The sequence below is a fragment of the Psammomys obesus genome, unplaced genomic scaffold (genome assembly GCF_907164565.1).
Source record: "Psammomys obesus unplaced genomic scaffold, mPsaObe1.curated_primary_1811, whole genome shotgun sequence".
In the NCBI taxonomy this organism is placed as follows: domain Eukaryota; kingdom Metazoa; phylum Chordata; class Mammalia; order Rodentia; family Muridae; genus Psammomys; species Psammomys obesus.
This window is the reverse complement of record NW_026592666.1, coordinates 2,839,302-2,866,857: the sequence shown is the minus strand read 5'-3', so window position 1 is coordinate 2,866,857 and position 27,556 is coordinate 2,839,302. Positions and strand designations below refer to the sequence as shown.

Sequence of the window (27,556 nt, the reverse complement as noted above, 5' to 3'; positions counted from 1 at the left end):
CTCAGAGGCCCCTGGCTTTTACAAGTCACTTTCTCCTTGGAATTTCTGAAGCTTACATTGTGCAGGCTCCTTGTTACTCATTCAGCAATTAGTATAGACGCTTTCACCCAGAATAGGCATTACTAAATATGCAATGACGATTCACCTCAATTTCAAACTAAGGTTGGGACCAGCAGCTTAATGTTAATTGCCTGAGTCATGCCATTTTGGTGTCTCAGTCTTGTTCTTTGTCATCTTCTTAAAGTGGAAGTCCTTAACTTGAGCTCCAGCTAGGTTTGTGAGCCCTCCTCAACAAGAAATATGTTAGCTGCAAATGTCAAAAATCGCTGGAAGTGGTATAGTGGAGAACAGTTTGGAGTCTTTCAAGTGAGCTGTGTTTAACTGATGGTACACCTCGATAAACTTAATGCTGTCACCTCATAGTTGACAATGCCTTTTTCCTTTCCAGGTGGTAACATAAAGTAGTTAAAAAAGCAAAGAAACAAAGGCACATTTTTGGGGGCTGATTTTTTTTATCTACATGTGGCTTCTCCATGAAGGGCAAGTATGTGTCCTGGCTTCTGGTTTTTGAGAAATGTGTCAGTCACAAGGCCTTCTAGCTGCAAGGGATGCAGCGATGTGGACTAATAAATGGGCTATATTTGGTTCTTACATTCTCTTGCCAAGGGAGGGGAAGAAGGAGTTGAGAATGACCTTGGGTAACTTTCACAGTATCTGCTACAAGGAGCTTATGGCTTTCTCCTGAGAAGAGCATTCATCAGATTATTAAAAAACTTCTAACTGAAAGATTGATGACCCCTACTAACTACCGTGTGTCACCAAGGCACTAGTTTCTCATATCCACAGGAAATGCAACCCAAAGGGATCTGTTATCACAGAGACCTCCCATATCCTAAGTTCCCTATATACTGCGTTTATTGCTTTCTTTACATACCTATGATTAAGTTGAGTGTGTACTTATGCACAAAAAAAATTAACAGTCTTAAAATGGAGTGATTATAACAGTAGTGTAATAAGAATTACTTGAAGCCGGTGAATTTTTTTTCTAAAGTTTTCCATAAAATAGTTTTAGACTATTTTGACCAAGTAATTCAAAGTGAATTCAAAGTAGAGTAAAATAGAAAACACATTCTAATTCTAAGGAATCAAAAGAAAGTTTTTATGTAAATAGATCTGAATTAAAGAAGTAATCAATGTAGAGAATAGTTTATTTGACTCATCTCCTTCAGTGTAGATAGGTAAAGCCTTGATAGTAGGTGCTATAGATTTGAAAGATACATAAACCATAACCCTGTTTTTGCTTCCTTTTTTTATAAGTACCTTTATTGTACTGGAGGCTTTGAGTAAATTATGTGCTTGCAAATCTGGAGGCTATGAAGATTAAGTATTGCTACTCTGAGTTCTTATCCCAGACTAACACAATTATTTACAATAAGAAAAGGTTTTGAGCTGGGAAATGGTAGTGTACACTTTAATTCCAGTACTTGGGAGGCAGAGGCAGCTGGATATTTGTGAGTTCGAGGCCAGCCTGGTCTTCAAAGTGAGTTCCAGGATAGCCAGGGCTACACCAAGAAACCATCTTCAAAAACCAAAAAGAAGAAGAAAGTCTATTATTTTAGGAGCATCCACTTTAAGCCTTTTTTTTTCCTGAATGGGAAGTGTATAAATGGGGTGTGTATAAATGAAGAACACATAACACAGCTCTACACCTTGCTGAATTTTAAAAACTGAACATGACCAGGTAGCTGGCCTCCAATTAGAACACCCACCCATGACAGCCATCCTTCCATGACAGCCATCCTTCCATGACATCCCAGCTTTCTTCTTAGCAAATTGTACAACACCTGATTTTATCTGCCTAGACATTTGTCTGTTTTCATTGTTTGTATAAATGAGTAGGACATCATGGTTCATATCATAATCCCAGTACTTAGGGGATTGAGGCAGAAGGATCATGATGAGATCAAGGGCATCTTAGGCTATGAGTAAAATTTTCTCTCAAAGCAACATAAACAAATATGTAAATAAGTAGGCTAAGTGGAACATTTTGTGTTTAGCATCTGACAGCCTTTCATAATGGGAGTTTTCAAGTCTTTGGCTTCCTTGGGCTGTCCTATGCTGAACATTTTCTGGGGACCAGGAAAGCAAGCTTCATTTCTTCCATGTTTCACTCTGATTTGGGGAAACTCCCAGAGACCCTGGTGCTTTTATTTGCTCCCCTCACATCAGCATTCATAGGTCTGAGCCCCCATCTTTTTCAGTTGTGCTCCTCTGGCCTTCTGATTGATCACAACATTTTAGGAACTGGTTTTTGCTTATTTTTATCACTGCTGTAGTGGAGGTTCATGATCTCATAGCCATGAAAATCACAGCATCTCTCTGCTGTTTCTTTTCCTCAGTTTCTATGGCAGCTAAGAGAAAAACCAAAATCAATTTTGACGGAGACTAGGAAACAATAAATAAAACTCCTAAAAGTCTTTCATTCATTTATAAGTTACTTTAGAGCAGCTTTGGGCTCACAAGCAAGTTTGGACAGGAGGTACCAAGACCTTCAATTACCCCTTACTTCAGGTCTTCAAGCCAGTGTCAGTGTGCCTGCCAGAGAAGTACATGTTCATGATGATGTATGTGTGGGCCCACTATCCTATCTTGCAGAGTGGCTCACTCCTCCCTGAGCCTCAAGCACTGAGCAGCCATTCTTTTCATCTACTCTTTCCCTGTGGACAGAATGTCATATGACCGTTTCAGAGAATGCAGATGGCAAAATGCTTGGCATGACTTTCATAAGGAGGAATGGAAGCTGGTATGTGAATCATGCTGCCTAAGGAGACTCACAAATGGCGACATCAGGTGCATATATCAAGTTCAGCCTTGTGGGAAACGGACATTAACCTTCATGATAGTGCTTGTCCTCCACCAAAGAACAGCCTTGAATGTTGACATAACATTGCATGATCAGTGCTTACTTCCTTGTCCCTCTGACCCTCTCAGGGCATCCAGATATTCTTAGGAGAGTCAGGAGTTTCAGTTTCCCTTCTGAAGAAGCATTTCTCATCATTAGTGTTTAATATCTAGAAAGGGCATCTGCTGTGTGTTGACAGCCTTTACAGGTAGGGAACATTCCACCATCTTACCGACTAATTTTCTTTCGGTGTTTCTTGCCTGGTTTACCAAGAAATCAGTCAGCCTCACGTTTTCACAAGCTTCTTCCTCCTTTTGTTTTCTTTCATTGTGCTCAGCCTTACAATAGTCTTGCTTTTCTTACATCACAGAACAGCTAACCGTCGGGCCTCTCAGCTGCTGGCAGAAAAGCATGTTCCCACCTCTTAATGCTTCCTGTTAGTCCTAAAAGCTACAATTAGAAGTTGTAAGAACGGCACGGTCAGGGTTCTTGGAGAAGATGCAGCATCATTAAAGCACAGTTGTGTGCTTCTGCTTTAAATAGTGTCCAAATAGATAATTGAATTCATGGACATCTAAATTTAATTCCAGAAATCAGAGCTATGGTTATAAGAGCTGGACCTGAGTTCTCTTAGGGCAAGTAATTTAATTTCTCAGCCAGTTGAACTATTATGCATCTCAGTTCTTTGTTGTGATGACAGTAAATTACACAGGCAGATGCAGAGATGATGGGCATTCAATTCTTTCTTTTTCCTGCCTAGACACACACCAGAATGCAGATTGCTTTAAACAGCTCTCCCCACAGCCCGGCTTCTGCGTGGTGCTTTAAAGACAGCATTCAAGTAGTAATGGAGGGTGGAAAGACAAGTATTTTCTTCACCCTACCTGACAGCCCAGGACCATACACTTGAACATTGTCATACCAGTTTGGGCCAAGATCATGGTTATTTCATGGCCTGAGAATCCTGGCTTGATTTAACTTTTCTCCCCGCCTTTGCTTTTGAATTACCACCAACACTGGAGGAACCAAGAGAATTGTGACTGTGATTTGGTTGGACAAAGAAGAGGCCCCAGACACAAGAAACTAACTACTGTTGTGCAGTAAGCCACCTCTAGTTTCAGTCACTAGAAGAACAACCTTGAGATTGTTTTAAAAAAAACAAAAAATGTACCACAAATAAGATCTGGGCCAGCTGTAGGTTTCATTTTTGAAATGTGGTCTTGAGCAGGAGACGTGTGCAGAGAAGTGTTTGTGCAGGAAATCAAGAAATCCATTATTTCACCCATTATTGCATTATTTATATTGAAGCAGATAGAGGCTTAGCCCATCTGATTAGGGTCTGATCTTTGTTTTCTCACCTGTTTCTTCATGGTCTTAATGAAAATGTGAAATCAGTTGTAGTCTCCTACCTATCAATATGTTATGCATTAACGTGTATGTAAATTATTCAGCTTAATTATTTCATCTTTACATTTTAGCCAGCTGCTTCAGGGTATATTGTCCTTTCATCGTATTTCAGCAGAGTTGGGGATATGACTTTTGAGAAGCCAGGCACATTTTTATAGAATCTTTTTAAAGTGCTGCATCCTGTGTGTGCATCCAAGGGCCTTGGATGCCTCATCCATTATACAGCCTGCACAGAGTATCCCTGGAGTATGGAGGAAATCAGAGCAGTTCCTCCGTACTACATTCATCTCTTTGCATTCTTCTTCCTTTTCATTTTTCAGCAAAATATCTCACTGCTATGCTGTCAGACACTGAATTTGAAAGTCTTTCAGCTTTCAAGAAGCATTGCAAATCATGGCTGGGTCCATCCCACTCACCAGCTCAGATGAAATCTGATACGGTCTGTAGCACTGGACCTACACTCCCCTAGCCTTTAACAGCTGACCTCTCCAGCACCAACACTGCATTACAAAGCATCGCCATGTCACGGCTCCTATAAATTCCCATTGCTTTTCCCAGCTACAAGCTCCTGGTTGCTGACCACAAGCAATATCAGGGTGACAATTCCTGTGTTCTCTGTTTGATGCTAGGGACATTTACCTGGGTATGGCCTCTCTTCCTCCCATTTGTGTAGTGCTTCTCATTTGACAGAACTGTGGCAGAGAGTCTCAGTCTCACAAATTTGTCTTGTGTTGCTTTTATGGTCTGATCCAGTGCATCTCTCTGTCCTTTCCTACCAGGCAATACAGGGTAGGCTCTCCTCCCTTTATCTTCTTTCAAGTGCTTTTGGCTAAGTTTGCACTGGCAGCCAGATGCTTTTCGCGGGGATTCCTTAGTAGCCTTTTAAATTGTGTCCTATATATGTCCTTAAACGATCTTTCCTTGCCGATTACTACCTGCCATGTGTGCCTCAGTACATAGATGATTACATCCATATTGTCTTCCTACAGTACATAATTTTGCCTTCTCCACAGTGTCATATAATTGGAGTCCTGGTGTCTTCTTCTTGCAACCTTTAAACAAAAGAAAGCCATGTCCGCCTGTGAATCATTTTGTAGACCTAGAGTTCCTACTTAGCCTGCTTCTAACCTTCCATGTGTTTTTCTTCAGTTCAGTTCAATTATCAGAGTCCCTTGATTTTTCTTTGCTTTCCTAAATCCATTTGGCTGAGTATTCCACAGCTATTTTTATTTGTTCTTGCAGTGAGGACAAAGTGGTAGAAGTAGCAGAGGAGGAGGAAGTGGCTGATGTTGAGGAAGAAGAAGCTGATGATGACGAGGATGCGGAGGATGGGGATGAGGTGGAGGAGGAGGCCGAGGAGCCCTACGAAGAGGCAACAGAGAGAACAACCAGCATCGCCACTACCACCACCACCACCACCGAATCCGTGGAGGAGGTGGTCCGAGGTGAGCACTGTTGGATTTTTATTTCTAAATGTCTTGGAATAAAAGAAAGCAAAATAAGGGGGAGGGGATTTTTCAGCCAACACTACACCTAGCCCCCTGCCCTCATTTTCTCTCTAATATAACAAGGCTTCTTATACTTGGGTTTTTGCTGGTGCTGGTTTGGTTTGGTTTGGTTTGGTTTAACAAGCAGTCCAGCAATCAAATTAAACTAATACACACTCTGTTTGCATAGTCTTTTCTATGCCTGTATATTCTGTATAAGGAATCCTAGCCTGTTTTATAAGACACCACCTAGCAAGAAGTCATCAAATTTGAAAGTGCTGAGTCCTCCCCTGGTGGTGGGTGTTCATTGCTCAACATTGCCCTTGGGCATTTGTTGTCTCTTAGATTGGAAACCCCTTGACTGGAAGGACTAGAGTTTGGGTCATTCACTGTGCCAGGCTTATAGAGAATTTTGATAAATTTTGTTTGTATGAATAGTTTTTATTCATTTTTACTAATTGTACATAGATTTTACTAAAGCTAATATTTTTTTTACTAAGTGTGATTTTTAGTATGATTTGGTGAGAGTCACTATGTTTCATGCTGTGAAATTCGACATGGGTAGTTTGTGTTGATTGTTTAACTGGGAAGTATGGAGGCATCTTCTTCAGGAAACAGGTGTGGTTCTGATACCTTAGACACTCTCCAGCTGCTAATGTTCCTCCTGAGAATGTTGTGAACCAAGCGAACTGAAAAGACATTTCATCACTAGGAAATGAAAGCGAATATTTATTTTACATTAAACCACCAAATGTCATGCCAATTAATGTCTTCTGGGGTTGAGGTGTTTAATGGGTATGCACTGTTTTGTTTTGTTTTTTTCCCCACAGTAAAAGCTGCCTCTAGATCTAGATTGAATGAATATGGGTTGGCTTAATTTTAGTGTAATATAAATGATACTAGCTTTCATCCACAAAAGCTACAACACTGGAAAAATTCCTTTTTTCTTTGGTTAATGTGTAATAATGATAGCTCATTAGAGGTTAACATGGGACACTGCCCAACTCGAGTACATTGTTAATTATTATTGCTAGTAGTTCCCTTCCATTGCTGCATTTTTAAGAATGCTATTGAGGTATGATTTATATATCATAAGATTAACTCATTTTCAATATCTAATTCAGTGACATTAATAAATTTACTGTTATTTAATATCACCATAATGTAGGCCAGGGACATTTCAGCACCCCAAAGAGATCCATCCTGCCCACTCACAGGAGTTGAATCTCACCCATAGCCCCAAGCTGCAGCTAGTATACATCGGTCTCCGTTGAGTTGCCCTTTTCTGAATACTTAAGTGAGGTTGTACCATGCATTGCTTTGTGACTGACTTTTGTCACTTAGCAGTGGTTTGTTTGGGGATTTTGTTAAGCGATGACTCTGAATTGAACACTCAGCCACCCCAGATCTAATGGAAGTATTTTGTGTTGTTTAGGAAAGGAGCGTGCAGTCTCAGATAGTCCATACTTAAGGCAGCTTCTTACTTATTTTAGCTTGTGAACGCATGTACAAGCAGAGGTACCCTTGATCTGAACTAAGTGCCCATCGTCATATGCCCAAGGCATCTTTTTCTAGAGAAATTTTCAAATATCTCTTGAGGCCAAGACTGGCAGATCTGGACTAATGAATTTTTTAGCCACAATTTTCTCAGCAAGGAAGGAGGTGTTTATTTCCTCCGGGTTTCTTTTCTTGGTGTCACATTGAAGAGACCGATACTCTGCAGTTGGACTGGAGGATTTAGAAGTCAAAAGCATTCATTTGATATCTGCTTTTTCTTTTCTTTTTTTAATTTTTATTTTTGTATATTAATCACAGGTTATTTACTTTGTATCCCAGCTGTAGCCCCCTCTCTCATTCCCTCCCAATCCCACCCTCTCTCCCTCATCTCCTCCCTGCCCCTTTCAAGTCCACTGCTAGGGGAGGTCTTCCTCCCCTTCCATCTGACCATAGCTTATCAGGTATCTTCAGGACTGGCTGCCATGTCATCCTCTAGCAAGACTGTTCCTTCCTCAAGAGGCTAGGTGGGCGGGGGTGGGGGGGAGTTATAGGAGCCAGTCATTGAGTTCATGTCAGAAATAGTTCCTATTCCCCTTACTAGGGAAACCCACTTGGTTAATGAGCTACCATGGGCTACATCCCAAGCAGGGGTTCTAGGTTATAGCCATACATGGTCCTCTGCTTTTCCTACATGTCTGAATAGAACAGGTGTTGACCACACACAGGCTCACGATCCAGGAGGAAATCAAGGCCAGAGGGATGCAAAATCATATGCCCTGTAAGAAACAAGAACAAAGAGACTGCTTTAGAGAATCAGAACAAGCTTTCACACTGGCCACACTGGTTCTTAAGAGTAGATAACATTTAAATTCGGGTCAGAAGGTTGAGCAGGTGGAGTGTCTACAGGTAAATTGTGTTACAAACGCATGTCACAGCCAGTTGGAAATGGCAAAGCAAACATGATGCTTTGGTGGAAGGAAGATAAGAGGCGTGTTTGGGAGAGAGGACAAGTTGATGCCCTGTTAAGAGAATCTGAGAAAATTGGGTTGGTACCTAAACGTGAATGTGTTCAGTGCCAGGTTGGCATGTACAGGTGCTGAGAATGGTGGGATTTGGTGGGATTTTACCATTTGTAAGTCACAGGCAAACAAGGAGTGGTTAATTTAGGCTTATATTCTAACTAAGATGGAATTTTTTTTTTTTGAGATAATGTGATCTTGTTAACTTCAAGTCTTGTTATTTTCCTTTTGTTTTTTGCTTTCACATGTAACTTTGTAATTTTAGATATTTAGTTTGGGTATGTAGTTTTACGTGTAAGATGTACTTTTTAGATATTCAGACAGAACATTTGAAGACATGCACACTTTGGAGTTTTTCCTCTGGAAAGCCAAAGGTAATTAAGATTTTTTTTTTTTTAATCTTTAGGCTAGATGTTTATAAGAAAACTCCAAAGCAAGCACTAATTTTAAAGATAATCAGAACTGGGGGTTTGTCATAGCAGTTAGAGTACTTGCTACAAAGGCAGGACCTGAGTTCACATTGTCAGAGCCTATGTAAAAAGCCAAGCATAGTTTTGTGAACCTGCAACCCAGAGCTGTGGAGACAAGAGGATTGCTGGGTGATGTTGGAGGATGTTCAGTGAAAGATCCTATGTTAAAGAAATAAGACAGAAAACGTTAACGCATGACATCCAACATCCTATTCTGGACATACAATCATGCACATACACCACACATACACAGAGACACACACACACCTCATTAATCCTATAAAAAGATTTTTTAAATATGGACCCATTTATTTTATGTAAGGCTTATGAAGTGAGCCAATGATATGAATTGAGGTGAATCTTTCCAGGATAAGTGTGTAAGAGAAGCATGCTATGGTATAGTGTATTTGTTAATGATGGAAATGTTTCTTATGGTAAGATTAAAGGGGAAAGACCTTCCCTGTATATTCCTCGTATAGAAGGTGGTTGCAGATTCTTCCCCTTACCGGGAAGAGTAGCAGGAGCAGGGCTGATTGCACTTTGTAAAACTCTTCCTACAAAGCCTGCTTCTGTACTCTGAAAGCGAACACCACTTGCAAAGGAAAGATTAGTATTGCAATCTTATTTTCAATGTTAATGTTTCAGCCTCTGAGAGGAAGTGTGATTTTCAACCATTCATAGAAAGAAAATCATTTCATCATCTCCATCTTCTAATGGCTAAGCCAGTTCTGTACTGTGCTTCATGAGAACTAGGTGCTTTCATAGTCCTTCAGTTCTCAAGAGGAATGAACAGAGGGAAGAAGATAGAGGCAACTTTTTGTTTTTTACACTTTATTCATTTTGTATCCCCCCATAAACCCCTCCCTCCTCCCCTCCCGATCCTACCCTTCCTCTCCCTTCTTCACGCATGCCCCTCCCCAAGTCCACTGATAGAGGAGGTCCTCCTCTCCTTCCTTCTGATCTTAGTCTATCAGATCACATCAGGAGTGGCTGCATTGTCATCTTCTGTGGCCTGGTAAGACTGCTCTTCCCTCAGGGGGAGGTGATCAAAGAGCAAGCTACTTTTATTTGGACATAAATTTTTTAGCCCCAGTGTTACTGATTTAAGAGAGAAGGGAATTCTTTGGATATAAGTATGTCACTGCAAAATCTATTTGGCTTTTAGATTTTGCTAATTAAGAAGGTGTTGGATATCAACCTAATGGCTCAGGTTGTTGCCAGTTTTATAAAGCAACAGCCTACATAGACACTTGTTCTTAATTTTTAGTTCATAAACTCAAGGTACTAGAGTTTGAGGGTCTTGTTTTCCTTTTCAAGTCTGAAATGTGAGTGTCATGGTAGCTGGATTAACCTTGGCTTTAAGTTACCTACCCATTTTTGCCTGTCTAGAGAAACTCTACATTTTTACGTCATGTTTTTTATTTAGCAAATATTCTTTATGCCTTGCTGCCAGTTAAAGTCTTTGCCCCTGTAGAAAGCTTAGCAGGGCTAGCACAGACATGGTTCCATCTGCTGGGAGACTATGTCAGGTCTAGATTGGAGTTCTTTATTGCAGATATAACATTTCTGGCTCACTATTCTGCTTGCCCTTTAAGGCTATAATTCTGCCTTTTAAGCCTTATAGCTATAATGTGCAGTAGAAAAGTTATATCCCCTATAGTCCAGACCAGGAAAATGAAGACTTAGGGAACTTTCAAAATATGTTAGTCACATAGACAGTAATTGATAGATCCAGGATTTGGGCCAACATGATCTAGGCTATTTCAGTTTCATTAATGCCTAAGTGTTATTTTTACTTTTTTTTTTCTAAATACATACTCTTCCATTTGACTTGCATCTCTTGTAAATGTTTGCTTTTTTGCTATGGACATGGTTGCATCTTTTATTCTGCACTAAACATTACTGGACTTTTTTATTTTTAAATTAAATAATAGTAATAGCCAGGTGTGAACTAAGCGATGATTATGTGACAGAACACTATATTCTGGGGACCACAAACAGCATATTACCTAGTTTTTAAGCCAGAGATTTTCCTGGGAGACACTCAGCTCCATTTATTTAAGTGTCATCCCTGGCTACATTTATGCTATTAAAGCAGAGCTGAGGAGTTGGATAGTTGCAAAGGAGACTATATTGTCAGAAAAGACCATGGCATGTAATTTCCTGGCCTTTTTAGAAAATGTTTCTTAGCCTCTGATTTTGTCTATAAAAAAAGAATTCTGTAAGTCCTTGTTGTTAAGATACTACTTACTAATATGATGATTTCAAAGAGAGAGAGCATGTGTGTGTGTTCATATGTATGCAGGTACATATTCATCCATGTGCTCATGTGTATAGAAGTCGTAAGACAGCCTTATTCATACATGTGCATACATGTATAAAATCATAGGACAACATCAAGTATTGTTCCTGGGGTCCCAACCACCTTTTTGTCTTTTTTACTTTTTGGGTAGTGATGGGAGGCAAGGCCTTTCTCTGGCCAAGAACTCCCAAAATAGACTAGGCCAGAAGACCAACAAATCCCATTCATGTACCTGTTTCTCTCTGCCCAGTGTTGGTATTATCATCACAATCAGTATTGTGATTGTCTTGCTTGACTTTTTTATATGTGAGTTTTGAACTCAGATCCTCATGTGTGTGCAGCAAACAGTTTATGGACTAAGTTTATTGCTCTAGCTTCAACTGGAGTGTTTACAGGAGACCTATCATTTTTATGGGCTTTGGCCAGTTGAGTAACCTGAATTTTACCCGTCTAGTGTAAGTACTGAAGTTGCCTTGCATGTTCTCTCTAAGAATGACTTATACATGAGCTATGCCAAGCACTTAACATAATAGCCAGGGGCACGTCCACTTTGTTTCTCAAGTACATGCTGCTCAGATTTGAGTCCTGCTTAGCCCCACTGCCCGTGAACTGCTAACCCTGAATGATGCAAGCAGTCGTCAATCCTTGCTGTGATGCTCTGTAAAGCTGGGATTGATAGTACCCGTCTATTATTTAGCTACTTCGTGAAAAGTGAATGATGTAATCTCGTGAGCCGTTGAGCCCAGTTTCTGGCAGACAGTAAATATGCAGCCCCGAGCCAATGGTCAGTGTGGCTGTAGTAATCATTCCAATGCCCTCATATATTCTGAACATTAGATAACTAATGTTTACTACCAGTTAGAAGTGTTAAAGCTAAACAAACAGATTGACATTTTAAATACAGTGTGATACATCTATGAACTGTTGGTACAACAGAGCTGGTGTTTATAGACAGCATTTTGTTACCATTAAAATACACCAGGAACTCCGTTTCTTGCTTAAAATAGTTTGTGTGAGAGAGAGAGAGAGTGAATATATTCTACATATCAAAATATTTGCAGTTAAATTTTATATCTAGCAGAAATTTGAACAAGATGGTACTGAATGTCACCACATTTCAAGATAGCGATTTAATCCCTTTCGATTATTTTATGCCTGGTTGATGGGAATTCTTCAGTAAGGGGACAGAGAGAGAGACACTGATACAGGTGACTTTTTAAACACTTGGTATTTGTGAAACTCAAAACTCCTGTCTAAACACTGGCTGCTTTGTGTTAGCTGAGTGACCTCCTGAGCAGTGCCTGCTGTTCTTCTGACAATTACTGAGAAACACTATTTCGTTGAGGGGAATACGCCCCCCAGCATTGAAGAGGCACTTCATTGCTTACGGGGGCACAGGGCTATGAACAAGGTTACCTCAGGACCTTCCATCCAGAGCTGCCTTTGTTCACCCTGTATATTTTGCAGTAGCCTGGAAGGACGAAAATGCTTGGGACTTTTTTTTTTTTTTTTTATGATACAATGTTTAATTTGCCAACTGATCAGGAGCAGAAGCAATGCATCTAAGAGGATCATAAATAAATCAAAGCCATGTTGCTTTGTAGGTAAAAAGACAAAGCTTACCTCTCTCTCCCATCTCCATTGTCACCTCTTTATAAAGGCACAGGAATCCTGGAACGCACTAGTGGAATTCTTACTTTGTCCATCATACTCAGCTTTTTACCAAGTCCAAGAAACAATAAACATGGCTTGTGAAGATTAACCCACAGGTCTTAGATGTGTTTGGGGATAGGAAAATGGACAACAGTATCTTTGAGAGTAGGCCACAGGCTTTTACCTCTCTCATACCTGGGACAGGGTGCAGCATTCATTTTAAGGTCAGGGGAACTGTGGCAATCTGTTATTATTTGCCCTGTGACATGGCAGGCATTGATTCCGAGGTATTCCATACCTCATGCTTTGCTGTGGCTTGGCTCTGTGTCTAACTGTTCTGTGTAGCTCAACTGTCCTAATCTGGAAAGCCTACTGCAGCGATTCAAAACTGACAAATGAGGCTTACAGAGACAGAGAGATAATATACATATATGTGGTTATCTTGTATCTGATAAGAACTTCATTGACGTAATTTCCCATCCACAAAGTTTAGTAAATTCACAAAGATCCATTTGCCATAGAAAATGTTGTGCTTTAAGCACAATTATGTGTCTACTTAACAGTTCATAATTTAAAAAAAAACACATCTATTTCTTAAAATGTAATGCAACAAATTAGAAAGCAGTTAACATAATTATGTATGCATTTCTTCTTTTTCAATTAATTCTTTTTCTTAAGATTTATTAATTTATGTATTTTGTTATGTGGGTACTTTGTCTGCATTTCTATCTGTGCACCAGAGAAAGGCATCAGACAGTCGATAGCCGCCATGTGAGTGCTGTGAATTGAACTCAGGGCCTTTGGAAGAGCAGTGAGGACCACTGAGCCATCTGTCCAGCCCTCGGTTAGCTCTTAAGTCCAACAGAGTGTTGGCTTCGGTAACAAAGCTGTGGTTTTAATGGAAATATTTAGTTCCCTTAATAATAAGTGCCCAGAGCTTTAAAGAGTAGGGTGGACCGCAGCCTAAACGCCTGCTTTGTGGGTCTGGAACGTCTTGCTCTTCTGAAGATTCATCTGTGCTTTCCAGGCACTTACGCCGACAAAGCAGGTCTGACTTTTTGTGATGCTGTTAGGGGAAGACTACAAATTTCAGAAGGGATACGACTGAGTAAGTCTCAGGTTCAAGTGTTAGTAAGTTCTCTGGTTTTCAAGGCAGCAGCCCATTTGTTAGAAAATTCATAATTATGATGTAAAATGAATGAATAAGTGAACAAATTTAGGGCAGAAGAGATATTAAGATATACTGTGTTTATCTTATAATGATAAAACTATCAACATCTTTGTGAGAACAGGATTGTGTTTTTCTTCTACTTGTATCTTGTTGAGTATAACTTTTGAGGTGGAATGGAAAGTGTAACATTTTGAGTTTTTTTTAATGTTTTGTTTATTTTTATGTGTATGTATGTTATGTCCACGTGTATGTCTATATAGCACGTGTGTGGAGGGCAGAAGAGGGTGAAACTGGAGTTATAGACGATTGTGAGCAGCCCTGTGGGTGCTTAGATTCAAGTCTGAGTCCTCTGCAAGAGCAGCAAGTGCTTCTCACTGCCGCACTCTCTCTCGAGCCCCGTACTCTGAGTCCTTGACACTTCATGATACAAGCAAAGGAAGGTCTTACTGGCCTTTTCTCATGCCTCCTTGCTTTCTGGAAATTTGCTAACCTTTGTTACCCACGATTTCGCAGCTGGTGGCGGCTGCTGCACCATCACCTAGAGAGGCAGTTACCAGTCTGTCACTCAAATCCTCCTGCACATACAGGCTTTTCCATGTCAGAACTTGTTGCTTGGCTCAGGTGATTGTTACTTGGAAGACTGTGCTGTGCACTGTAGCACCGCACAGCAGCACCGTGTAACAACCAGCACTAAACCCTGAGGGAGGGTAGGTGTCTACTGTCTCTGGTTGTAACCCACGCAGCGATGGTGCGGACACCTGTGCTGTTCAGCTTTGAATGTGTGATGATAGGGCCATCGAGGGAATTCAGTGGTAGAGGCGCTTCCTGCCAAGTCTAACAAATAAATTCAACATCCAGAACTCACACGGTGGAGAGAGAACTGATGCCCACAAGTTTTCCTCAGGTCTCTACGCCAGCACTGTGAGCCATGCACAAACACACAGGTTAATGTGTGTGAAGTTTCAGTATGTGAACGCTGAAACATCTCTCCCCTGCCTCGTCAGAATGTCAGCTACACCTCCTAACTCAGTGTTTTGCACATTTATGTAGGTTGCCAGTGACCATATTTTATAGGACAAGAATAAGCAAGAAACATCAAAAATAAAAAATAAAAAGCATGGCAAAGGCACTGTTATAAACAGTAAGGTAAAACAAAAATAAGATGTATAATACAGTCTAGTGACATGCTTAGAGATAGGAAATTAAATGAAACACTGACTGAATGTGTATCTGTGTCTATTGTCTGTGTATTGAAACAGAGCCTCATTGTGGAACTCTAAACTTGATCTCTCCGTTTTCTCTCAGTGTCTCAGTTTTCCTGTGCTGGGATTTCCAGCCTGCTCATGGCTGATATCAATACTCACTACCATGTAAGCAGTGGTGTATGGAGGAAGGTCTTCCTTCTTTGGATGTTTTCTGTTCCACAGGAATCAGTCTATTCTTCTTAATACGCTGCGGTAAAAAGCAAACCTTGGTTATGGTCCAGACTTTAACTAGGAATGAGGCTGTTCTCAGCTTTATCTGTGGGTTCTTTTTTTTTTTTTTTATGGAGACTATGGCAAGAAGCCAAAGCTGTGGAAAGGTGGACCTGTCCTGTCTTCCTCGGATGGAGTCATATTTCTAGACCCCAACTCACTGAAAGCATTCTTTTGATCTCAAGAATGGTGATGCTATCTACCATTTTTTTTCCCAGAAAAGTGCTGTGAAAAATTATGTTCTAAGCTTAGTTTAGTTATTCCTGATTTTTTTTTATTGGTTTTCATCATTGTTTGCAAAATAAAAATAAAAGTTTTTGTGGGCGAGGGGAGGAGGGCCGCTAGAATTCATATTTCTAAAAGGTAACATTTTTCATAAATTTAAATATAAAAGAATTACTATCTCAGTATTGGATTTAAGAGGGAAATGTTTTGGTGTTGTTTAAAACAGCTGGTTCTGTAGAATGGGATAAATCTGCATTGAAAATCTGTTAAAAATAGTTCACCGATTATCTTTCTATATTTGTTTTATTCTAAGAATCTTCTAATGTATGCCCAGAAACCAAACTTTTTCTAATTTGTACCAGCTACCTGCTCTGGTTACATCTTTAAATTAACACATTTCAACTACATTTAAATAAGTTAGCTGGGCATGGTGGCTCATACCCACAGTCTTAGCATTTGGGAGGCTGAGACAGGAGTATCGCAGGGGTTTAATGCCAATGTGAGCTGTACCTTGAGACCTTGCCTCCCAAAACACAGGCAAGAAAACCACACCGTCCCACACTTACCACTGGTTTACATTGTGCTTATCCAACTTTACTATGCATGCAAATCATCTGTGGCTTTTACTGAGTCTACACATCTGGAGAGGGATGTGGCTGGTCATAGACCATACTGTGAAAAAAATTTAGCACCATTTTCGGCCTTCTGCATTTTGAGGGATTTTGCATACAGAAAAGAAATAAGAGACTGAGCAGGAAAGCTTCCCTTGGCTAGTAACTTTCCATTTTTGCTGTTTTTCTCTCAATGTGGCACAGTCAATCCCTACTAGGCTGTGAAAACTAATTATTACAACATTGAGGAATTTTGCGAGTCATAACTACTGTAGCTTGACATGCCAGTGGTGAGAGTGTTTATACCAAGGAAATAGCGAAATGATACAATTTATGTTTTTTCTAAATAAACACAATTTTTTAAAGCAACTCCCTACACCACATTCAATAAAAATAAATAGTAATAATATTTCCCCATGACAGAGGGTACACCTCATTCTTACCTTGTTCTAGGTTTAAGCTTGCTGATACCATGCTGCTTGTCGGACTGACCACAGCAAACACGAAGCCAGGGTTGCAGAACATCATAGCAGTGCAGATTCAGTGCTTGCTTACAGCACTAGCTCAGGAGCATGGGCTAGTGTAAACCTCATCTACCAGGCCCAACTCTGCCAGGTGCTGTTTTATAAGAAACCTTTCTGCGTAGGGAGCTGTGAGAATCAGGTGAGGTCTAATTAGGATGACAGAGAGCTGCATGTTTCAGTACAAAGCCTGGCCACCTGAGGATACCTGCTGCAGTGGTTCCTAACCTGTGGGTTGTGACCCCTTTAGGGGTCAAATGACCTTTTCACAGCGGTCTCCTAAGACAATCAGAAAATACAGATAGTTACATTATGATTCATAACAGCAGCAAAATTAGAGTTATGGAGTAGCAATGAAAATTCTGATGGTTGTGATATTAATGGGTGGGGGTCATTAACCCCCACTTGAGGGACTGTGTTAAGGGTCTGCAGCATTACGAAGGTTGAGAGGCACTGTGCTAGAGACTTCTAAACCAAGTTCACACCCATCATCCTACTGAGTCTCTGGCCTCAATAAGGTACAAAGCTGCTTGTGTTGATATTTCAACCCTGTATTTGAAAGATGAGATTTCAACTCCAGCTTACTGGCTTAATTTGCATGATTATATTTAGTACAATATGATTACTGGATAATAAATATTTGATCCTCTATTTCCTGATAGAGTGATTTTTCTTATCATTTTTATGACTACTTGTTAAAATTCACAATGCATGGTGAATGCATTTTCTCTTGGAAGTAGGTGATTTTAACATTGGAGAAAACACATTCTTTAAAAATAACCTCTTCTTTAATGTGTAGATTTAAAACAAACAAATATTTATCTACAGAATATAATGTTGTTCAGATAAATTAGGCTCTTGGAATGTCACTGTATTGCAAATGTTAAATTTGCAGCAGTGACTGAATTAGGATTTTTAAAAATTCAATGAAGAAATGAAGAATTTTTTATGCTTATTTCATTAGTGTTATAAATTTTTTTTGGTTTCGTTGCTGTTGCTGGTGATATAGAACTTGCTATGTAGACTAGACTGGCCTTGAGTTTGTCACTATCCTCCTTCCTCTGTTTCCCAGGTACTGGAATTGGCAGGTGTGCACCCCTCACCTCAGTCATGGTTGTTTTAAATGACACTGATCAGACTTTCCCATTACTGATGGAACGAATATAGACCTCAGTTTGTTTGAAATACTGACTAGCAACACACCTGATTTGAACGTCTTTGCCTTTGTTTTTATTTATTTCACCTTAAGTTAGATAGGTGATGATTTATGGCTAAAGAAAACGGTATTTGTCTTTCTACTCTACAGCGAGGGAATAAAAGTGCAAAATTGGGAGCGTTAAAAGAAGCACACTTCTGTTACACATGCCTATGTATTGTGTTTAACCATGTTTCACAGAATGTGAAGAAAAACATGCTTGAGAATTTCACCCTCCCACACACACAGGCTGAGAATCGGCATTTCCCAACTCTATCCATTAGGCTGTAAATCAGGAGCAGCTCAGTCCAGTGGCAGTCTGCTAGCTGCAGAAGAGAGGGGTGCTCTTTTGCCCAGTCCTTCCAGTCTCCCACAGACCCACCCTTACCCTCTTCCCCACACACTATGCATCTGGCATTGTTTAATCCCATTACCTAACCTGTTCCCAGTTCTGGCATGATTATTCAGTGAGTGGGAGAGATTCTGAGGACAAGCTCCGTGTAGCAGAGCCAATGTGGATGTATTTTGCTGCCAGGCTCTGTTGACTGAGGGCTATGCCAGTGGTTGAAAACTTCTGTTCCTCTTGTGGCCACAATGCACATCCAGTGCAAGACACCACTGTCTAATAACGGCATTAATACGCCTAAGAAGAGATTAGTGTGGAGTAATGTCATATTAGAAACATAAACAAGGGTGCTAAAGCATGGTGGTGCCTATGTATAATGCTAGCCCTCAAAAGGAAGAGGAGGAGGCCCACAATAGAGCTACCAGGGCTACATAGTGAGACCCCATATCTCGGTAGGAATATATTGAGATTGCTGGGGGCGTCAAGGGAAGACAGAAAATTCATCAGAAAATATCTTAACTAAGAGAGGCAATAAGGACCAGTCCAGTTTGGGACTAGAACCAAATGATGGGATTGCCTCATTAAGAAGCCAGCCACTTTTTTATCCTATGCCAGAATTCCATACAGAAGTGATTTGAAAAAACAGATGTGGGGGCTGTGAGCTTTCAGAGCACTGAGTGGGGTATCTTTGGTGACATGACACTGATCAGATGCTCCTACAATCAAATGCTTCTATGTATAAACTGTGGGAAAGTCAGAATCATTTTAGATGATTGTTGCACAGAGGATATGTGTTTGAGGCTCTCCAAGGCTAGAGGCTAGCCTGCTTTTGTGGACCTTTGTTATTAGTTGATTATGGTAGTGTGCGGATTGATGAATGGGTCTGGGCAGGAGCAGGGCATCTTCTGGAATACAATGTCTGGGTGCATAGTATCTCCGACAAAGAATTGAGCAGGACACAGTATAGTAGTGTTTGAAGGTAGTAGTTGAAGATGGGTAAAGTGAGAACTTAAAAGCAAAGGGTAACATAACACTCCTTGAGGTGCATGTAGCGTTAAGAGCACCTCCTCCTCAGGACTCAGGGATTTTCCTCATACAAAGGAAAAGCAGGGATTCCCTTTGCCTGCTGTAGATGATTTGGGTTTTTGTCTGTTTATTTGTTTGTCTGTTTGTGGGCTTTTTATTTTGTTTTTGTTTTTTTTTTTTTGTTTGTTTCTGCTTATTTGAAGGAAATTATGTAATCTTAGAACATTCCAGGGCAGCACAAGGGATGATATTTTTGGTTGCTGGGACCCAAAGATTAATAATCTCCTTAGGACTCAACAATCTACCTTCCTGCCTCATATGGACTATTTCTAATGTAGAAGCTCTGGGTCTTATACAGCCTTTTAGAAAGTTATTTTTCCTGTGGGCAATTTGATAAGACCAAGCCTAAAGAAGATGTATGAATTTGAAGGGTCATCTGCAAATGTGGGGAGCAAAGTCCCCCAAAAAGATGGGGCTACTTCCAGCAAGAGCAGATATGTGGGAAGTCTATAGAATTCTAACTTCTAATCTTGAGTACCTTTTAAAATGCAACTGAATGGATTGCTGCCTTTTAAGCCAAAGGGGATTATGGAACTGATTTGGGGGACAGTGGCAAGACAGTCTGACAGGTAAGGTATGTAAAATAATTCATGGTGTATATTCATAAATTTGAATGTGTGAACCATATGTTACTGTTTGGAACATTATGGGCTAAGAGTCAGATGAAAATACACACATGAAAACTTCTTTAGACTTGCCATGTTTGCCTGTCTCCCCTGCAGATATTACATGTGTTTACGGGTTTAATGAGTGGAGAGGCTGGAAATGGGCATGATTGTCTATACATGAGTCTCGGTGGTCATTGATTAAGAAAAACAGAAGTCGGAGAGAACTTAAGTTTTGCCATCACAACACAGTTAATCCTTTTACATCATAGTTGACTCTAACTTGTTTTAAGAGACACTTTGTTAAAAAATAATTTTTTTGATGAACAGATACTTTTTATCCTTAAATCCAAAAAAGAAAAAAAAATGTTTTTTTTTACTTCTAGCCAACATCCTGTAGCTGCTACTTTGTCCCACACATTAAACTAGCCAAGAATGTCTTGTTCTGTGGGAGAGGTGACTGAAGTCTGGGTGGGTGATTAAATTCCTCGGGGAAGACTTGGTAGATGCTGCCTACTCTGCCCAGCCCAGGTTGCCACTGGAAGATCAGGGCTTAACATGAGTAAGTATGTACGTGAACAGCCACAAGGTGCCTTTCCATGCTAAATGTGGTTCCCCACATCTCCTCTGATTAGAGGTGTGCTCTGAACAAGCCGAGACCGGGCCATGCCGCGCAATGATCTCCCGCTGGTATTTTGATGTCACTGAAGGGAAGTGCGCCCCATTCTTTTACGGCGGATGTGGCGGCAACAGGAACAACTTTGACACGGAAGAGTACTGCATGGCGGTGTGTGGCAGCGTCTGTAAGTGGACCCTTCCTCCAGCCTGGCCACCTTTCATCTTTCTCGCCACTGGCTCTGCTCTTTGTAACAGATTGAATTTTTTTCGTGTTCTCGGGAATTGGCCTATTGCTACCACTAACCACACTCCTGTCAACTTCTGTAATTACTAGAAGTCTCCGCAAGGATGTTTAATCATGAGCACATCTCTTCGTCTCTCTCTAATAAAGCATGTCTTTGGATGTATTCTTTTAGAGTCCTGGTAGATTCCTCTTGCAACCCGTAGGAACTTCTGGCTGCTTCTCTTCACAAAGGGGCTAGAGTGGCTTTTGTCTTCGTCAGTCCTCCCTGCAAATGCATACTTCCGTGTCCGTCTATGTACATATGTATTCATGTTTCTGCATGTGCAAACAGCTTCTCCCTGGAAGCTGACTTAAAGCTTCAGTTGCCTTGACAAGATTGCTATAGAGAATGTCTTTGTTGTTTCATCTCACTTTTTTTTTCTTTCTTCATTTTGTTAATGAAATTTAATTGAATTGAGCTCATGCAACCTCAGATGCTGCCTTAGTTAGGGTTGTATTCCTGTGAAGAGACACCGTGACCGCAGCAACTCTTATAAAGGAAAACATTTAATTGGGGCTGGCTTATAGTTCAGAAGTTTAGTTCATTATTATTATGGCGGGAACCATGACAGCACACTGGCAGATATGGTACTAGACAGTTAGCTGAGAGTTCTTCATCTAGATCCACAGGCAGCAGGAAGAAGAGAGACATTGGGCCTGGCTTGAGCATCTGAAACTTCAAAGCCCACCCCCCCCCCAGTGACATACTTCCTTCAACAAGAGTACAACTGCTTCAACAATGGCACACCCCCTAATAGTGCCACTGTCTATATGGGGCCATTTTCTTTCAAACCACCACATTCCTACACCCAGAGCATGTATTTTTGTCAAGCTTTTTTTTTTTTTTCCTGGAAAATAGTTAGAAGAGGACTAGGGATATGGATCAGTTAGTAAAAGTACTTGTTATGCAAATGTAAGGACCTTGGTTCGGACCCTATAATGCACATAAACTGAATGTGTAGTCTGTGTCTCTGTAATGCTGGCACTTCTAAAGGGAAATGGAAGACAGAGACGAGAGTCACCTGAGGTCTGTGACCAGCTAGCCTGGGCTCCACAGTTGAAACATACTCTATCAAACAAGATGTAAAGCATGTGCTGGCACTGAAGGTGACCTCTGACTGTCACTTAGGCTCTGCACATTCACACATAAATGCACATGTGCATACTTGCTGTGCAACACAGGCAAAGAAAAGAACTATGCTCGCAACTTCCAATGGCATGAGGCTGAGGGAAATAAACTGCCGTGTCTCTCTGGACCATCAAGTATATGAAGTCACAACTTCAGTGCAAGATGAAATATTCACCCGAGAGTCGGCCTTCAAGGTGTCATGTCTCAGATATATGGAGTATCTGCCTTTGTTAGTGCTCTTTCAAGTTGAGTTCTTGGTTGTATTTGTCTATTCTTGACCACAGGTTGGAAATATGAATGGCTGTGGAGGATCTTAGTAAATGTGCATTTCTTGTTTGAGTGATTCTTGCATGTTATTCCTGGATTTAGAGGGAGGTGATTCCTGGCCAGGAATACCTGGGAAAATTATAACGATTTTCCAACCAAATCATAAAATCAAGCAAAACAACAAAAGACTTGCTTAATGAGGACCTTAAACTGTAGCTGGTATCTGGTTGGGACCTGGAAAGTTCTTGTTGATCTCCTAGAAGACGACTCTTTCAGCCCTCTGTGGAAACAAGTGTGGAGAGGCTCTGACTCTAATTGGATGATCTAGCTTCCAGCTCAAGGTACCCACCCTCATTTTCACCTGAGGTTAATTGGGTTAGGTAACAGGAACTCAATGAAGGATTCTGGAGTCTGGAGGCTTTGGAACAAAGGGCCTTTGTTACAGTGGCTCTGAAAGGTTTAGCTGCTAGGTGAGGGTTTCCTGGCAAAGTTTTCAAAATTTCCCCCTTTCCCTAAGGTTAGGTTTAGTTTCTGGAATAGCATATCCTGGCAGTGAGGAAGTTTGCTTCATATTATTAGCAGAGATTAATTCACTTCCAGATCTGGACACTATGTTCTTACTCACCCTGTTTTAACTGCCCCTCCCCCCCCATTTCCATTTGATCACTCTGGGCAGAAAGTAAAGGGTATACCTTCACCGGGGTTGGGGGTGTATACACCTATGGACCGATTAGTAAAAAGTCAATGCTACCAACAAGGCTTCATTAGAGAAGGCCAGTAGTTCTTGTTTAGTTCTTAGAGAGTTGTGTTACAAAGTATCAAGGAAGCAAAGACAGAGCTCCAAATGTAGATTGGTAGTTGGTGCCAGACTCTGCTTTAATTTCTCAGAACCTTTGGAGGAAAAAGGCAGAGGATGGAGAGACCCCTCAGACGCTTTCAATGCAAGCAAGAGAGCCTGAATTCAGGTCACCAGCATCTGCTGGACATGGTGGCTTGAGCCTGTACTCTTAGCACTTGGGACGCAGAGACGGCAGGATCCCTGCAGCTTGCTGGGCAGCCCATCTAGCCAATCAGCAAACTACATGTTTAAACAATATGGCAGGCAATGATCAAAAAAAGATTTAGTTGGTCTCCACACACATGTGTATGTAACCTAGCACACCTGCATGCATACACACAGAGATCACAAACAAACACTACACACATTAATAAATTCAAAAAAAAAGGAAAGAGAACAAAGGGGTTGAAGGTCAGTTAGATGGGCGGATACTCATGAATGGACATATAGATAGGATGAAGTACAGTACAGTATAGTATAGTATAGTATAGTATAGTATAGTATAGTATAGTATAGTATAGTATAGTGTGAAGAAAAGAATAGAATGAAGGAAGCATCACTGCATAGCTGAGCCAGGAGGCAAAACTATCCCTGTGAATAAGTGACATTCCGGAGCTGCTGTGAGGAAAGCATTGAAGGGCACTGAGGATCATTGGTGCTAAGGAGGGAGAAGAGAACCTTAAGTCCTCTGGCATATTTCCCACCATCCCGTCAGTGGCACACCATGCCGCATTCGTCAGCACTAATCTTTACTGGGAACAAATCTCATCTGCGTTGCCTTTGTTCCCTGTTTAGGTTTTGCTTTTAGTTTTCACAATTTTTCCTCCGTTCTTAGTTTTGAATGAATCGTATCAGTGTGTTTCTGCCATCATTCCCATGTTTCTGTTTTTGTTTTTAGCCATGTTCTCTTGTTTTCTCCATAGTGTCCCAAAGCTTACTCAAGACTACTCACAAACCTCTTTCCCAAGATCCTGTTAAACGTATGTTATCATTGACTTGGGGAGGGACAAGGGAATGAGTGTGTTGCATGGTTGGATGTGACCTTTGCCCCCATCACCTGTTTTGCATGGGTTTTGTGATTCTTGACCACGTGCCTTTTGATAGGCACTATTTTCCCATCGCCTTGCTTGTCATTTCATTCCGTTTTACCAGGCAACTTTAGAAGCTGGGTGGAGAGCATCTACTTAAACTACCTATCTATATTTCTGATCAAATTACTTTCTGATTTGTGGAGGTTCATGAAATATCGTACATGTAGTATTTCTTGGTTTGGCAGAATGTTTTTATTTCCTAAAAGCTGCCAACATGCCATAATTTAATGAAATCATATTTGTTAATAGAGATATTCCCTCCATAAAAATTTAATATTGTATATCAAAGACAAATTTGTGTGCACATTTCAAGTTTTGTGTGTTAAATGACAACTGTGCAGCATTAGGAGGGGAGAGGTCAGTCACTTAGATTTCAGAACTACTTACTTTTCCCCCAGAATGCATGCTGTTGGAATGAGTTGCTCCACTTAGGGACTTATTAATAGGAAAGAGAAAAGGAATTTCCTATAAAAAGACATTGCATCAACCAAACACTTTTGGTCTCAACAATGTTTTTTATTGTGGTGGTTGCCCAGCCAGTCTAATTTCATTTTAAAATGTCATATCAAACACATCGGTATTCATTTTTAAAATTCAGACTATATTTAGAAATAGATTCATCCACTCCAGGGATGATCTATATTGTTGATAGTTACTGAGGCGTGAAGAGAAGACCCAATTTCAGTTAGAAGTTATATAATTAAAACTCACTCTTATCATAATTATTCTGGTATGTGTGTGGAAGGGAGGATCCTAACCTCAAAACTGTTTAAAAAAAAAAAAAAAGAACATTTTTTTTTAAAGATATAGTGTATATGATTATATCATCCTACACCACCGTTTTTCAGTGGTCACCATAAGATATTACTGTTAATTCAAATAGCAGAATAACATGTGAAAGATGTGGTTTTGTTTTGTTTTGTTTTTTATTGTCACAGTAAACCCATTTCCCGCTTTTGTGAAAGTTTTCTTCTAGAGCATTAAGTCTGGCAGGTAGGTAGCATAGGGCCAGGGAAGGTCCCTGGCCATCACACCCAAGGACTGGGAAGACACTGATTTGTGTGTGTTGCATTGTTCCCAGTATTTTCAAAGATCACAGATCTTTTCTGGCACACTTGTGTACATTCTCCTCGAATCTTTTGTGCATATGAGAAAATAAGAGGCCTAGAACATGTATTGACTTGTCTGGAGGCATCACACACGGGAGGACCACATTTGAAACCTAAATGGCACTCTGGCTGTGTTCCACACCAAATGGCTCAGCACTTGGTGCTGACATTTTCTAGGTTAGACTGTTTCTGATATTCAGAAAGCACGTTTTAAAAACAACAAGAAAGAGCAAAAAGCTGAAAAATACTAACGGGCATTTCTCATCCTCTCTAAAGACAATGGTGACTGGTTTTCTTCAATTTTATTTTATTTCCTTTCAGTATATAAAAGACTTCCAGTTTTCATTCTTATTAAGTGATTAGAAATAAACATTATTTGATAATTAATTTTCATTAAATATGCATAACACTTTCCAGACAGATATTGGAATTCTTACTTTCTCCTCTCACTTACAGTGTGGTTCAGACCCTAACACCCTTCCGTCCTGGGAGGATGATGTGGTTTTGTCGGCTATATTTCTTGTCTCCCTACAGAGACTATTCAGTCACAGCAAGTGAAGGGTTCTGCAGTGCTAGTACCAACATACGGGGGAAAGCATATAATTTCTAGTTATTTATAACCGTGTGGCTATGCTGCCTCATTTATAGCTAAGCCACACATTTGAATTGAAAACGTCATGGTCACCTGGAGGTCAAATGCAGATTGCAGACTCAATTCACGGGAAAATGAGCAGAGCCAGAAGGGGAGCCAGCCTGTTTCATTGAACAACTCTGGCTTACACTTTGCTCCTTTACCTGCTTAGCGTTAATTGAATGGCATCTCTTTGCTCGGAGGTGATTGGCTTTATAGATGCTCTGTCTAAAGTGCTTCTAGTGGAAAAATAACTGCTAAGTGGGCTAGAAAAAGCTCTTCTATTGAACTGCTTTAAGACGACACATACAGAAAGAATTGTATGCTGGGTTCCCTCATGGATCATTTCCTGACAAGACTTATCACTCTAATCAAGCATTGCTAGACTTTAAATTTTTGCCATAGAAAACAACTGTGAAAAGCATCACAATTTTCGGGATACTCTTGTTGGTGCTGCTATCACAGAGGACTCAAAACCACGAATGGAAGTGAGAGACGTGAGACCGAAGAGTTGTCTCATTCATAGACATGGGTTCATTTCTCTTCACGAAGGCTTTCTTTCCATGTGAAGACCCTCCCAAGCTGTTTCTGACATCAGTTCTGCATCTCTTTGAGTTGACATACAGGCCTCACCTCCAGTCCCTACTATCCAGTGTTTGTAAAATAGTAAAACATTTATTTAAATATTGGACTAGCTTATCTTTAAAATGTGAGGAGAGCATTGCCTGTCCATGTACTGTCCCCATCAGGCTATACCTCAAACGGCAAGCATACAAACACCATGATGTATGTGAAGACCATTATCCCAAATTTTAGTCAGCTGATTGACTTGTGGGGAATCTGCCCATAGGGTGACCCATTTCTGGTCACTTTGTGTTGTCAATGTTAACACAAAGGTTTCTTTGCTTTAATATGCATGTCAAAAGTGGCTGCATTGTCCTCTTCTAGACTAAGATCAGAAAGAAGGAGAGGAGAACCTCCCCTATCAGTGGACTTGGGGAGGGGCATGCATGCAGAAAGGGGAGGGTGGGATCGGGAGGGGAGGAGGGAAGGGCTTATGGGGGGATACAAAATGAATAAAGTGTAATTAATAAAAAATTTTTAAAAAGTTAAAAAAAAAAAAAGAATCCAGAGTGAAAAAAAAATGCTTGTCATTTTGTTCCAGATAATTCATTCTGAACATACAGGTGTTTAGCGGTGTCCCAGACCCCTCCAACCTATTTAACTATGATAACTAATACTTCCTACTTTGCCAAGTATGCGCAGGAAGCAGGGAACACAAATCACCTCAGGCCTGTGGGCTCCAGGGATCTGCAAGGCTCCCCCGCTTACCTACCTTGCAGCCATTTGCCACAGCACCCAGATGCACCTCTGTTCCAGTCTAGTATTCTCTCCACCCCAACTGATGGTAAAGCCAGGTTCGAATATAGGTGTTCCACAAATGGAAGGTGCTGTTGAAGTATAAGGTTGTTCGTAGCATCTGATTCTCAATAGATGTCTGTGAGCATGTTAGACCACCTTCCTAGATCTCAAGTGTGCTGCTGTTTTGCCTGTCAGGTAAGACTTCTCAGTGGTTGGTTGGTTGGTTGGTTGGTTGGTTGGTTGGTTGGTTGGTTGG

The 27,556-nt window shown here is 40.6% G+C and overlaps 1 protein-coding gene across 4 annotated transcripts in view; it reads left to right on the top strand.

The window, feature by feature from the left end:
* Positions 1 to 27,556, top strand: part of App (amyloid beta precursor protein) — a 231,916-nt gene that overhangs the window by 122,046 nt on the left and 82,314 nt on the right. For 2 of the 4 annotated variants that reach the window (XM_055614809.1, XM_055614808.1), the window contains exons 6-7: positions 5,552 to 5,754; positions 20,608 to 20,775. In XM_055614809.1, coding sequence (XP_055470784.1) covers positions 5,552 to 5,754; positions 20,608 to 20,775 — 371 coding nt within the window. The remainder of the gene's footprint in view (positions 1 to 5,551; positions 5,755 to 20,607; positions 20,776 to 27,556) is intronic. The other 2 variants (XM_055614811.1, XM_055614810.1) reach the window with 1 other exon arrangement.